Source organism: Arachis ipaensis, chromosome B5 (assembly GCF_059453495.1).
Source record: "Arachis ipaensis isolate K30076 ecotype BB chromosome B5, ASM5945349v1, whole genome shotgun sequence".
Taxonomy (NCBI): Eukaryota; Viridiplantae; Streptophyta; class Magnoliopsida; order Fabales; family Fabaceae; genus Arachis; species Arachis ipaensis.
The window spans coordinates 5,765,460-5,780,562 of NC_142440.1; the positions used below are offsets into that span (position 1 = coordinate 5,765,460).

Consider the following 15,103-nt stretch of genomic DNA (forward strand, 5'->3'; position numbering starts at 1 on the left):
CTTCTTTCACTATCTCTGGTGCCGGGCTTATTACCTTCTCAAAAACACACCGATTCCTCGCTTTCCAAGTGCTCCAACACAGCGCCACTATGAGGAGGGTCTTTTGTCTACCGTCGAATTGAGCCGCTGCCCAGGATAAGCCTCGTTGCTACCAATTGAAAAATGTCTCTTCTTCTCTCATCCATAGGTCAGGGGTTATTAAGCTTAGGCTCCATATTATTGAAGACAGGGGGCATTGGAACAAAGTATGAGAAATTGATTCAGCCTTCAACATGCATCTTGGACAAGTGGCAGGAGTGGATGCAAACCGGCTGTGAACTTGTTGCAGCACCGGAAGCTTTTCATGAAGACTTTTCCATAGAAAAACTTAATTTTATGTGGTAATTTCAACTCCCAAATGCTATTCCAGACTCTGTTGTGTATGTTCTGGGGCCTCAATGAAGTAGGAGAATGAAAGAATCCATAAGCAATTTTGTATCCTGACCCAACTTCATATATACCAGATTTTGTCCAGCACCAATTAACTTCATCCTCCTCCTCTGTTGGTTTGATTGAAAAAATTTTATTGCATATATCAACTGAAAAAATCAACTCAATCAGATTTTTATTCCAGCTTCTATTAGGATTTAGTAACGCACTAACGTAATACACTTGCAGATTTGGCGGGATTGTGAGTGCATTTTGAGGGACATTAAGAGGCACTGGTGGTGGGAGTCAGGGGTCATGGAAGATGCGAACATTAGTGCCAGAGCCTATTTTCCATAACAAGTCTTTCTCAATCACCTTGCGCCCTTCAAGAACACTTCTCCAGTCCCACGACGGTACGCTTCCTATCTCTGCATGTAGGAAATCTGTATATCTGAAATATTTAGCTTTGAGCATTCTTGATAGAGTAGAATTAGGGTATTTCATTAGACGCCAACATTGCTTGCCCAATAAAGCCAAATTTTGCGCCCTTAGGTCCTTGATCCCCAGCCTTCCATATTTCTTCGGTCTCGTCATTGTGTCCCATTTAATCCAAACTATTCTTCGTTCTGCGCCTTTTTGACCCCACCAAAATTGCGAGAGCATGCTATGAATCTCAGTCAACAGCGTGTCCGGGAGCTTGAAACAAGATAGTGTATAAATAGGAATCGCCTCCCCCACCGCTCTTAATAGCGTGTGCCTGCCACCTGATGACAATAGACTTCTTTTCCAACCCATAATACTCTTCTAAACTTTATCCTTGATAGCTCCAAAGGTTGCTTTCTTTGATTTTTGAACTATAGAGGGCATGCAGTCCCAGGTATTTGTCTTGTGCTCCGATATGTTCAATATTTAGTGTCTGAGCAAGTGCTAGTCTTGTGTTCTGAGGTGTGTTGTGACTGAAAAAGATAGCCGACTTATTCAAATTGACTTTTTGCCCACTGAAACCCTCATAGATCTCTAGCAATTCTAGAATACTTTGGCTTGTATTAGGTGCGCTCTTGCAAAAAAGGATTGAATCATCAGCAAACAAAAGGTGATTAACTGTTTGGCATCTCCGATTAACTTGAACTCCTTGAATTAATCTGTTTTGCTCTGCCTTGTGTAGCAAGAAGGAAAGCCCTTCTGCACAAAAAAGAAAGAGATATGGAGATAGGGGGTCACCCTGTCGGATGCCCCTATTTGGCCTAAAATAGCCAAAAGGTTGACCTTCCACAACGACAGAATAAGAAACAGTCGTTACCAATTCCTTAGTCCAGTTAATCCATTTAGCATCAAAACCCAGCTTATCCATAATATACCATAAAAAATGCCATTCAACCCTATCATAAGCCTTGCTCATGTCTAGTTTAATAGCCATCTCATGCTCTGCCCCACTTCTCTTATTTTTCAAATAGTGCATACATTCGTGGGCAATTATAATATTATCTGAAATGAGTCTACCTTTGAGAAACGCACTCTGATTTGGGCTTATAATTTTATTCATAATACCTTGTAATCGGTGCACCATAACTTTAGAAATAATTTTATACATAATTGAAGACAAACTGATCGGTCGTACCTGAGTCATATCACTGGCATCTAGCACCTTTGGAATCAAACAAATTTGAGTATGATTGAAACTTTTTAGAATTCTGCCACTGTGAAAGAAACTTCTCACTGCCTTAAAAACGTCACCTCCAACTATATCCCAGAAAAAGTGAAAAAACTTAGCTGTAAACCCGTCATCACCAGGAGCACTCTGAGCATGAACACTAAATGTAGCTCTTTTGACCTCGTCCATAGTTACTGGCCTTTGGAGCCTACGGTTCATGGAAGCTGTAACCTTAGGCTCCAAATCCTCTAAGTATGGATTCGGATCAGCCGAATAAGAAGAAGTAAAAATATCGCAAAAGTAATATTTAGCTACCTTTGCAATATCCTCCGGTTTTGATGCAATCTCATTGTCCCTCCCCACTAATCTCCAAATTCTGTTCCTTCGCATCCTTGACTCTAGATTTTTTTCGCCAATAGTTCTCTTCTTTCAAATATGCCAGCTCCAATTTATCCTCCAAACTGGTAACCTCCTCTCCCCCATTGATTCCAGCCATCCGCAACTCCTCTAGTTTAGCTTGAAGGTCCTCAATTTCTTTCCGGGAGTTTGCTTTGTGAGTTTTCTGCCATTGAACTAGTCTATGTCTACAAACTTTCAACTTTTGGGCTAAGGAGAACATAGCCGAGCCTACAACTTCCATTCTCTACACTTCACTGACAATTCTCTTGACATCCTCTTCTCCACACCAACGTTCCTGGTATTTAAACCGCCTTTTACTATGCCAGGATTGAGGTTTGGTTTCCATCAAAATTGGAGCATGATCTGAGCCTGACTCTGTGAGCCTGTGCACCACTGCATTCGGAAACTTCAACTTCCATTCCATCACAACTAAATAGCGGTCAAGCCTCTCCTTCACCAAATCCTCCCCTTGTCTTCGATTTGTCCACGTGAAAGGGCGCCCCACCATTCCAATATCCACTAATTCGTTACTGTCAATAAAATTAGTGAATGTTGCAATGGTGGTTGCTGATTTTTGGCCTCCACCCACCTTTTCCGCTTGGCTTGTTATAGCATTAAAATCGCCTGCTATTACCACTTTTCCTTCCAGGTATTGGCTCATTGTTGTAAGCTCCTCAAACTGTAAGGATCGAATTTGTTCCGAACAACTCAAATGGACACCAATGAACGCCCATACCTCACTGCTTATGACTTCCTTAATTTTGGCTGCCACAAAGAATTCTTCACTGCTAATAATTTGAACACTGATGCTGTCCTTCCAAGCTAGCACAAGTTCTCCTGCCACTCTTGCCGAGTTAACAATATGCCAGTTTTCGTAGCCGCATACCCGAAGTTTTGCTTCCACCTGTCGAGATTGGTTCTTTGTTTCACTTATAAACACAATCTCGGGGGAGTGGGATTTACAGATCCCTTTTAAGGTGTGAATTGTCAGGGGTCTCCCCAAACCCCGACAATTCCAAACTATAGTTCTCATGGCGCCTTGGGTGCCATTTGTAGGCTGGCACCCTCCACTATCTGTTCAACTGCATTTTCATCCTCTGTTCTTGCTTTCTTTGTAAATCCTTTAGCTATACCACTCATAAACCTTTTTTTGGGTTCACTTTTAGTATCTGACTCTGCAGCACCTTGTCTTGCTAACCTTTTCCACTTCTTACCTATCTTTGTGGTGAGACACTACCCAATAGCGAATTGCATAAGCTGCCCTTCATCCTCCTTGGTATTGGACTGACCAGCTATGATAACCTCCGTGCATTCTGTTCTAGAATTGGCTGATTGAGGTGACTCAAGTGCTGCCCTGTTACCAGTGTCTTATGGTTTCAAACTTTGTTTCCCTTCTTGCATTGACATCCCTGCAAATTCTTCCAATAAGCAATTTAAGACCGATTTTTTCTTACGTTGAGTGGCCTTATTCTGATTTTGGGTTGAGTTGTTGAATGTTCTTTCTCCTTCGGAGTAGATTCGCGTTCCCACTTGGCTGGCTTTAACCCATTCGTCAATGTCATCCTCTTTTACCATATCACTCTCTGTGTCTTTCTGCTGATCATGGCAGTTTTTCACCTTGTGCCCCAATTTTGCGCAATAGGTACAGAACTTTCCAAGTCTCTTATAGCGTAGTGCCACTTCTACCTCCTTTTTATTAGGTCCTGCCACTATTAACTAATCTCTCACTTGCCTGGCAGCATCAATATTGATTTTGGTCTTCACAATCCTAGTTTCTCTGCCTCGCATCTGAAATTTACCTACCTCCAACACTGTGCCCAGTTTCTCTCCCAGTTTACGTCCAACTTTGAGGGTTTTAAACGATTCTGGCAAACCCCAAAATTGAACCCAAACTGGAAAATTGGAAATAATCTCTTCATCACAGTTTTGATCTTCCTTCCATCTCTTAACATGGAGCACATAATCTTTGAATAGCCATGAAGAACCACGTTCAACACGCAAGACATCCACTTCTTTATTAAAAAAGAATTGGAAGGAATTATCCCCTTTGTCACTCATGCTAAATCCTTCCGGATTTCCCCATATAGCCTTTAAAGCATTTCCCATGGTTCCAATTGAGAAGGTTTTGGAAGCAAAGAGTCTGCCATAGAGACTATTGGAGCAAGCATTAATACCTTCTGATATGTCTGCCTCTTCCAGTAGAATCACATTCCTACCTCCTTTCCGGTTGTCTTCTTCGGTCCGATCTTCATCCCTCGTTGTCTCAGCCATGCAGATTACGTAGACTTGTATTGAGATTTAATTGACGTTGATAATGTAGCCTTGACGGCAGTAGAAACTCCATTAAGAAACCCTAACAGAGCACTAAGAAACCCTAACAGAGCACTCTCTTTCGTGTTGTATTTGTGAATACACACAAATCGGTTAATAATTTATTTTTTAATAAACTAGAATTATTATAATAACAATAATAAATCCAATGGTCTGCATTATAATTATTAGACCCGATTCGATCCGATCGAATTACACCATCTAAATCGAATATCTTTAAATTTTTTTATAAAAAAACAAATATATCCCTAACTTTTTGTTTTGCGGACATTTAAATCTCTAAAAATTTAAAAATATAATTGAATTCCTAAAAAAATTGAATTTATTGTTATTGTAATAAAAAAATCGATTTTATTTAAATTTGTTAAGAAATTTAAAAATAACCGGTTCATTTCAATAATAATGTGACACTTAAACGTCTTTATAGAAAGACATTTTACGCGTCTTTATGGGAGCATCCCCTTTGAAAAATGGTTGAATGTCTAAAAATATAAGTTGGGCAAAGAATAAATTTGATTTTTAGAATGAATTAAAAACAAAAACTAAGGTTTTACCAAAAAAATAAAAACTAAGATGGAGGGAGCAATGTAGAGAAAAAAAATAAAGGGTTATGCTAAGTGTACACCAAAATCAGCCACTAAAGTCAGCTACCAGTATAAAATATATGCTGGAATATAAATACACTATGAAAATAAATTAAACTACATATATATTTATACAAAAATACATTTGACGTGTACCATAAAGCTCGGATGAGACTGTAACCGACCATATAATTCGGATACGTCCCAAAAACACGGAAAGCCAAATCAGATTCAGATAGACGTCACCAATGCCTCCTCCATTATCAACAAACAGGAGAGAATCTCGGAACAAACTAAAACGTTACACACCACCCGTCTATATAAGCGAACTCAACCCAGAAGTCAGGTCACACAAAATACTCTCACTCTCACTTATTTATCTCATATTTGAATACCTTCTCTAACTTGAGCGTCGGAGTGCTTTTTGCAGGTGCTCCCGCCGCCGTGTTTCTGCAAGCACCGAGGTTAACTTTGAACTTATTCCTGAGGTGACATATAACCCTCCCTCAAAGCGGATAGCCTCACTCGAAGACGTATATCTCGGCCTGAACTGAACGGAACATTTGGCGCCCACCGTGGGGTCCGAAGCATTATTTTAACCCCACTATTTCTCTACATCGCACTTTGTATTTCTTTTCACGCAGGGTCCCCCAACCTTCGAGCATGGCCGACAACGGAATGCACCAACCCACCCAGGCCGAACTCATCGCACAGATGGCCGAACTTCAGGCGGAAGTCAAAAGACTGACCGAACTGTCCGCCCAGAATAACGCCAGCAAACGTGAAGAAAACAGCTCCAAAGGAAAAATTAATACAGACCTGCTAAGTGCAGACCCACCAAAGGAGAAACTGACCTTGGACAATCCGTTCTCCGAAGAGATTACCCTCTATCAGATGCCAAAACATTTCACACTACCCTCCTCACTCGAGCCATATAAGGGGATTGGTGACCCCCAGGCTCATATTAAGGAATTTCAATCTATGATGTTCTTTAATGGCCCTAACAACGAACCTCTTCTATGCAGAGCTTTTCCCACTTATCTCAATAGTGCGGCCTTACTCTGGTTCTCAAAGTTACCTGCAGGACCAATCTCCTCTTTTGAGGAACTGGCGAAATCCTTCATAGACTACTTCGCTGCAGCACGGATATATGTTCATGGATCGGACTACCTCGGGACCATTCGCCAAGGTCCCCATGAAAGCTTGAAAGACTATCTGACCAGATTTGCGGAAGCAACAATAGAAATACCCGACCTGGATCCCGCCGTCCACTTGCACGCCCTAAAAGCCGGACTCAGGCCCGGAAAATTCAGAGAAACAATCGCAGTAACCAAACCGAAGACGCTGGAGGAATTCCGAGAAAGGGCGGCTGGACAAATGGAGATTGAAGAGCTCCGCGAAGCCAAAAAGATAGAAAAAAGGCAACCAAGAAGAGAGGATGACAGAACCACAAGATCGGTGAGTGTCAAAGATCTCAAAAAACCCTTCAGGCTGACCCCAAAGTTCGACAACTACACCAAATTCAACACAAGAAGGGAGAAGATCATCAAAGAAATCCTCAAAGCCAAGATCATAAAACCACCAACAAGGGCAGGAAGCTACCAAGATCAACGCTTTATCGATAAAAGCAAGCACTGCGCTTTCCATAAAAAATATGGGCACACAACCGACGAGTGCGTAATAGCTAAAGATCTGCTAGAAAGATTAGCTCGACAAGGTCTCCTTGACAAGTACATTGAAGGGAGAAAGCACAAAGGAGATAACAAGGATCGGGAAGAGCGTCGTCAAAATCCAGGGAACAAGGAGGATAACAACTGGCCAAATAACAACCCTCCGAAAAGCATCATAAACTGTATATCCGGGGGATTTGCCGGAGGAGGTGAGACAAATTCGGCGCGGAAACGAAGTTACCGCGCAATGTTAGCAATTGAAGGAACAACACCACGAAAGACCAACAACACACTCGACCTCAGCATCACCTTCGGCCAGGGGGATATATGCTCGGCCACACCCAACTTGGACGACCCAGTGGTAATTTCCATTTAAACCGGCGAGTTACTGGTAAGAAAAGTCCTTATGGACCCAGGTAGCAGTGCCGACGTCCTTTTTTATTCTACTTTCTTGAAAATGAAATTATCTGAAAAACTCATGCAACCCTCATCCGGAGAACTGGTAGGGTTCTCTGGAGAAAGGGTCCCAATCAAAGGATATATATGGTTAAAAACAATAATGGGGGAGGGCTCACTATCACGAACTGCCGACGTACAATATTTAGTGGTTGACTGCCCAAGCCCTTATAATATTATTCTTGGAAGGCCTGCCCTGAACATGTTTAGGGCAATAGTATCAACTTATCATCTATGTGTTAAGTTTCAGGCACAGGACGGCAGAATAGCCACGATCCACTCCGACCGCCAACAAGCTCGGCAATGCTATAACGCAAGCCTGAAAAGATCGGCAACAAGACTAGACTTTAACCAGGAAGTCAAAGCAATTCACAACATGAATGAAGTGTTATCCCTAGCAGAACTAGATCCCAGGGAAGACACCCAAGAAAGACCTCAGCCGTCGGATGAACTCGTGAAGGTCCAGCTAACATCAAAGTCGGGACAGGTCACATACATCGGCCAGGAGTTACAAGGAGCACAGAAGACCGAACTCATAGGAGTACTACAAGCGAACGCTGATCTCTTCGCCTGGACTCCGGCAGACATGCCAGGGATAGACCCTAGCGTTATCTGCCACAAACTCGCCACTGATAGATCCATCCGACCAATAGCTCAGAAAAAGAGGAATCTTGGAAGAGAAAAATCAGAGGCAGCTTTAGAAGAAACCAGAAAGCTCCTCAATGCAAACTTTATTAAGGAAATCCGATTCACAACATGGTTATCTAACGTGGTAATGGTAAGAAAAAACTCAGGTAAATGGCGCATGTGCGTCGACTTTACAGATCTGAACAAAGCGTATCCCAAGGATGCATACCCTTTACCAAGCATTGACAGACTTGTGGACAGCGCATCAGGTTTCAAAAGTTTGAGCTTCATGGATGCATACTCTGGCTACAACCAGATCCTTATGCATCCAGATGATTAAAACAAAACAGCATTTATAACTGAGCATGGAAATTTTTGTTATAGAGTAATGCCATTTGGTCTAAAGAATGCAGGTGCTACCTATCAACGACTGATGGACAAAGTGTTCCGTCACCAAATAGGTCGTAATATGGAGATCTATGTGGATGACATGGTCGCCAAGACCACTCAGGAAAAGTCGCACTGTGACGACCTCAAAGAGATATTCCAACAGATCCGAACACATAACATGAGACTAAACCCAGAGAAATGCGCCTTCGGAGTTCAAGGAGGCAAATTTCTCAGATTTATGCTGACATCAAGAGGAATCGAAGCAAACCCCGAGAAATGCGATGCGGTACTTAACATGGCAAGCCCAAAAATAATAAAAGAAGTACAACAACTGGCGGGAAAGATAGCAGCATTATCTCGGTTCCTACCAGCAGTGTCAAGCCGATCATACCATTTCTTCCAGACAATATCAAAGAATAAAAAATTTAAGTGGACACAAGAATGCGAGAAAGCGTTCACCGACCTCAAAACCATTCTGTCCTCACCACTAGTACTACAAAGACCAGAACTTGGTAAACCTTTACAATTATATTTATCTGTCTCTAATTGTTCTATAAGCTCGGCCTTAGTCATTGAAACAGGAAAGACACAACAGCCAGTATACTTCGTCAGCAGAGTCATGCAATCAACGGAACAAAGATATCCGAAGATAGAACAGTTAGCCCTAGCACTCGTAACAACGGCAAGAAGACTCAGGCACTACTTCCAAAGCCACACGATAATAGTAAGGACCAACCAACCATTAAGGCAAATATTGACAAAGCCGGAATTGGCTGGGCGTCTAACCAAGTGGTCCATCGAGCTCTCGAAATTCGATATCCAGTACCAACCAAGAACAGCTCTGAAAGCACAAATCCTCGTAGACTTCATCTCAGAATTAACCCCGGGCGAGCTCAATAAAAATTGGGAACTACATGTTGATGGAGCATCCAGCCGAGAAGGAAGTGGGGCGGGAATAATTCTAAAAGACGGAGACAAGGTGATAACCGAACAATCCCTCCAGTTTAACTTCCCAGCAAGCAACAATCAGGCCGAATATGAGGCACTCATAGCAGGACTCAAACTCGCCTTAAGCTTCCACATACAAAGCCTAACAACATATTGTGACTCCCTCTTAGTAGTACAACAAATCCGAGGAGAATTCCAGGTAAAAGACCCCTTGCTCGAGCGATATTGGCTCGTAGCAAAGGATCTCATTTCAAAATTTAGCACATTTATTATCCTACACGTACATAGAGAAAAGAATGTCAGAGCGGATATATTATCCAAACTTGCATCCACTAGGGCATATACGCAAACATCAGCATTATCACAGCACACACTCACAAAACCTAGCATTGAACTATTAACTATAGCAAGTATCAACCATCTCCACGACTGGAGAACACATTTTCTTGAGTACATCAATACAGGTATCATACCTAAAGACGAGCTTAACCCACAACACTTCAGACGAAGGGCAAGTCTCTACACAAACATTGCAGGAGAGCTATACAGGCGTGGACTCTCACAACCATTACTAAAATGTCTAAACGAGGATGAGGCAAGAGAGGTGATGGATGAAGTCCATGAAGGCGTATGCGGAAACCACATCGGGGGACGAGCTCTAGCAGCCAAGATTGTCCGAACAGGATATTATTGGCCGACCATGAAAGCAGACTGCATAACGAAAGTCAAGACATGTGACAAGTGCCAGAAGCACGCCGCCATCACCACTAAGCTTGCCGAGGTACTACACAGCATAGAGGTAAGCTGGCCCTTTTACAGATGGGGGCTCGATATACTCGGTCCGTTTCCAATAGCGCCAGGCCAGGTAAAATTTCTCCTAGTATCAATAGATTACTTCTCAAAATGGATAGAAGCACAGCCACTAGCAAAAATAACAGTCGAAAAGGTACGATCTTTTATATGGAAGAATATAATGTGCCGGTTCGGAATTCCAAAAGAAATAATATCAGATAATGGTAGGCAATTCACCGATAACAAGCTTGGAGCATTTCTAAAAAATTTTAACATACAGCATCATTTTAGCTCGGTCAAACACCCACAGACTAATGGGCAAGCCGAGGCTGCTAACCGAATTATATTGCAGGCAATAAAGAAAAAGCTCGATAACGTTAAAGGAGAATGGGCCGAGCTGATCCCGGAAATACTATGGAACTATAACACAACAATATAGAACATCACGGGCGAAACACCCTTCAAATTAGTATACGGATCAGAAGCACTAATCCCCGTGGAGGTCGGAGTACCCACCCTAAGAACCGAACTATATGACGAACAGCATAACATAAACATTAGGCACGCCGAGCTCGATCTCATCGAAGAGGAAAGGGAAATTGCAGCAATCAAACAAAGAGCACGGAAACAACTGGCAGAAAGGAAACATAACAAAGGAGTCGTCCCCCGAGCATTCACTGAGGGCAACCTAGTCCTCAGACGCACAGAGGAAGCAAGACGACCACCCTCGCACGGCAAGCTCACCGCAAACTGGGAGGGACCGTTCAGGGTAACGAAAGTACTCGGAATGGGAGCCTATCAACTCCAAACGCTACAAGGCAACCCGTTATCGGGAAAATGGAATGTTTCCTCATTAAAAATATATAGACCATGACTTGTACAAACAGCGGATGAAGGTACTCTTTTTCCTCTTAGAGCTTTTCTCCCGAAAAAAGAGTTTTTGCCTAAGAAGGATTTTAATGAGGCCGGACGCCAAACATGTTCAAATAAATCGATTTTTTCAATTATATCCAAACTTCTAACAAAGACAAACGAGTAATAAGGCAAACGCTGCCAACATCAATATCGTCAATTCAGCCTAACATCGGCAAATTCAAATGTTGTACGAAGAAAACAAACAAAAAAGAAAGTCACATTGACCGCAGCTCGATCAAACAAAAAACTAGACAAAGCAAATAGGGAATAAACAACCCTATCCAAAACAAACATAAAACAAATCAAGAAGGAGCATTTTCATCATGCTCTTCGGCAGTGCCATCCACAATCATCTTTCTATCAATCACGATCTTAGTCACATCCAGACGGTCACAATCGAAATCAGGAGCTAAGCAAGAAATCTGGCTAACAGCCCGATCAAAGCCAGAGAAAAACATTTCCATTCCCAACTCTTCCAGTTCGAGAACCCTCGCAGTCAACTTCCCTTTTGAAATATCACTTTCCTTAATCTCAGCCTGCAGCAACCGGATTTGATCCCTTAAGCGAGCCACCTCCTCCTCGGATTCCTTCGCCCTAGCCACAGCACCGACCACCACATCATCTTTCTCCTTTAAGGATTTCTCCAACTCAGCAATCCTCGCCTTATAAGATTTCTCTAACTCAGAAACCTTATGCACCGTCTCTTGCTGCTCGGCGCCGATAAGCTCGGTAGCACGGCCAACACACATTAACCGAGAAGCAACAATCTGTTAAGACAACACCATACAACTTCATAAGAAACATGAAAAGAGATCACAAGTAGAAAGGGAAGATAGAACAAACCTGAACAAACTTTCCCAAGCCCTCCATACCAATGCGACGAGTCATCAACATGTCCCCGGGATATTGAGAAACCCTATCCGAAAGCTCGGCGATAGGGAATTGGTCGCTCCACAAGGAATGAGGACTTGTCCCAAGAACAAACCCATGAAGTCTCCTTTGACGATCAAACACCGACCTGACGTTGCCAGTAACATCATGATCACCCTCAGAAATAACTTCCAGAGACTGATCTGTCTCATCCCTCCTCCTCTCAAAGGACAACGCAGGTTGAGCGGTGGACTGCGCAGCATCACCCCCTCCTTCCTTCAAAGTCCAAGAGCCACCAACATTCTGTTCTTTCTTCTTCTTCAAAAAGGACTGAAGCCGAGACGGATCAACAAGAGGAACACGACCGCCTGCATAAACACAAACATCAGAGAAAGAAGATAAATGAAAGGCAAAAATAAAGACAATCAAATAATACCTATATAATCCTTCAAACCCACACTATCACCAGAATCATAGAAACCGAGCATGTCACTAATTGACAAGCATTCCCTATCAGTAAAACTCTCAACAAGAAAGTCCAACAACAACTCTTCTTCTTCATTACGTTCGTTAGCTTCAAGGATTTGAATCGGCTCTGAGCACCAGTATAAAGGGAATTTCTCCACAAGTTCATCATCCAGGTAAAAGGGGTACTCTGACTCTATCGAGCGAACTTTAACATACATCGGTTTAAAATTTTTGAAAGAGGATTTATACAAAAGAAACAGAGAGCGACCAGGGAAACTACTCAGACAAACCCACAACCCTTTCCGAACCCCCTTTGATTGAAAGAGAGAAAAGAAAACGGGAAGGGAACAAGGAACAGATAAGAAATCCATCAAACACTGAAATGCACGCAAAAAGGCCCAGGAGTTGGGGTCGAACTGTGAGGGAGGACAGTTCAACTGGGTAAGGACGTCACACTCAAAAGGGGAAAACGGAAAAGTAACACGGAGTTCGGTAAGGCAAGGAGTGTAAAAATAAAAGTACTGCCAATCCCCCTCCTTTCACAAACCCTATCCTCTCCAGAACAACAAAGAAACTCCATTTTCACTCCAGAACCCTCCTTAACCACCTTCAAACCCTGAAGCTCACGAATCGAATCAACATTCACATACGAAGAAGAACGGGTCTTCACGTCGTCATGCACCCAATGATAAGGGTTATCTTTTTTCTCCTCTACAGATTTCACTTTCTCTTTCTCTCTTGCCATTTACAGAAAACAGGAAAAGAAAAACAAAAGACAAGAGAAGAAAGCTAACCTTTAGAAGTCATACTTGGAAGAAGAACACAAAATAGAACTGAACAGCAGTTCCAAAACAAATCAGATATTATTGCAAGCCCACTAAGTATCGTGGGTAGTGTAAGTAACAGCCCCCCACTAACATCGAAAACCAAAACGGCAAGAGGGGGCATTAAGGGATAAGTATTGTTTTGGTCCCTCACGTTGAGGGTCGGAATCGAACCCGTCCCTGATGTATATTTTGATTTAAAATCATCCTTAAAGTCGTATTTAAATTTAAAATCGTCCTTTCTAATAAAATTTTTTAATTTATTCCTAAACTACCCCTATAATAAAAAAAATTATAAAATTTAAAAAAAAATAAAAGAAAACACGGTGAGGGGGGAAGAGAAAAGGGTATTCGAAGGGAGGGGGGAGGGAAAGGGGGAAGGGGGGAAGGAGAAGGGGGAAGGGGAAGGGGGGAAGGGTGGGCATCACTGCCACCGTCGCCGCCGCTGTGCCGTTAGGAGGGAGATCCGAGGGAGAGAGAGAGAGCATGGAGTTGAGAGGGAAAGGGGGAAGGGGGGAAGGAGAAGGGGGAAGGGGAAGGGGGGAAGGGTGGGCATCACTGCCACCGTCGTCGCCGCTGTGCCGTTAGGAGGGAGATCCGAGGGAGAGAGAGGGAGCAGAGAAGCGCGCCGCCACCTCCAGACGCCCTTGCCGCCGCCGAGGAGAAGGAGAGGAAGAGGAAGGGATGCTGTCCGCGCCCTGCCACCGCGTCAGTTCCCCGCCGCCGTGCTGCTTCGCCGTCTATGGGGAGTCGCTGCTGATCCGCCACAAGCCGCCATCGCAAGTCAACAACGAAGAGAGAGAGAGAGCCACGAGGAGGAGGATCGCGCCACCCAGTCGTCGTTGTCCTCGCTGCGCCGCCGTCGAGCCCACTGAGCAGAAGCCCATCACCGCCGTTCTGCTTTCTTGCTTTCTGTTTTTTTTTTCTTTCTATTTTTCGTGTTCTTGGTGGTGGTGGTGTTGTTGGTGTTGGTGTTGGTGGTGGTCTTGCTTTCTGTTTCTGTTTCTGTTTTTTGTTTGGTGTGGTTTGGTGTTGTTTGGTGTTGTTGCATTTGTTTGGTGTTCTTGGTGGTTGTGGTGGTGGTGGTGGTGGTTGTGGTGGTGCTGGCTGTGGTGCTGGTTGTGGTGTTGGTGGTGGTGGTGGTGGTGGTGGTGGTGGTGGTTGTGGTGGTGCTGGCTGTGGTGCTGGTTGTGGTGGTGGTGTTGGTGTTGGTGGTGGTGGTGGTGGAGGAGGTAATTGTGCTGGTAGTGGTGAGGGTATATTTGTCCAAAAAAAATTAAAAGGACGATTTTAATACGAAAAAAAACGTTAAGTATGATTTTAAATCAAAATATACATCGGGGACGGGTTCGATTCCGACCCTCAACGTGAGGGACCAAAACAATACTTTCTCTTTCTCTCTTGCCATTTACAGAAAACAGGAAAAGAAAAACAAAAGACAAGAGAAGAAAGCTAACCTTTAGAAGTCATACTTGGAAGAAGAACACAAAATAAAACTGAACAGCAGTTCCAAAACAAATAAGATATTATTGCAAGCCCACTAAGTATTGTGGGTAGTGTAAGTAACAGCCCCCCACTAACATCGAAAACCAAAACGGCAAGAGGGGGCATTAATTGTGATACAAGTCTCCGAGGCAACAGTCTTTTCAACTTCAAACAAAATTCAAAGCACAGTCAAAAGGGTCCAGACCCACAAAAATAAACAAAATTATATGCGGGAAAAACAAGCAAACTAAAGCCTGCCTGCTATCTCCAAAAGACAGCAAACAG

At 43.2% G+C, this 15,103-nt stretch overlaps 3 protein-coding genes across 3 annotated transcripts; 1 reads left to right on the forward strand and 2 right to left on the reverse strand.

Annotated features, from left to right (window-relative positions):
* Positions 1 to 2,702: 2,702 nt before the first annotated feature.
* LOC107640022 (uncharacterized) lies at positions 2,703 to 3,491 on the reverse strand. The gene has a single exon (XM_016343570.1). The coding sequence runs from the start codon at positions 3,489 to 3,491 to the stop codon at positions 2,703 to 2,705; it is 789 nt and encodes a 262-aa protein (XP_016199056.1).
* A 4,111-nt stretch (positions 3,492 to 7,602) lies between these two features.
* On the forward strand, positions 7,603 to 8,466 carry LOC148563265 (uncharacterized). Its single transcript, XM_088486697.1, has one exon. It carries the CDS (start codon positions 7,603 to 7,605, stop codon positions 8,464 to 8,466), a length of 864 nt encoding a protein of 287 aa, XP_088342823.1.
* A 3,007-nt stretch (positions 8,467 to 11,473) lies between these two features.
* Positions 11,474 to 12,727, reverse strand: LOC148563266 (uncharacterized). Its single transcript, XM_088486698.1, has 3 exons — positions 12,478 to 12,727; positions 12,015 to 12,409; positions 11,474 to 11,938 (listed from the first exon to the last, which is right to left on the reverse strand). The coding sequence occupies exons 1-3, from the start codon at positions 12,725 to 12,727 to the stop codon at positions 11,474 to 11,476; spliced, it is 1,110 nt and encodes a 369-aa protein (XP_088342824.1).
* Positions 12,728 to 15,103: the final 2,376 nt, after the last annotated feature.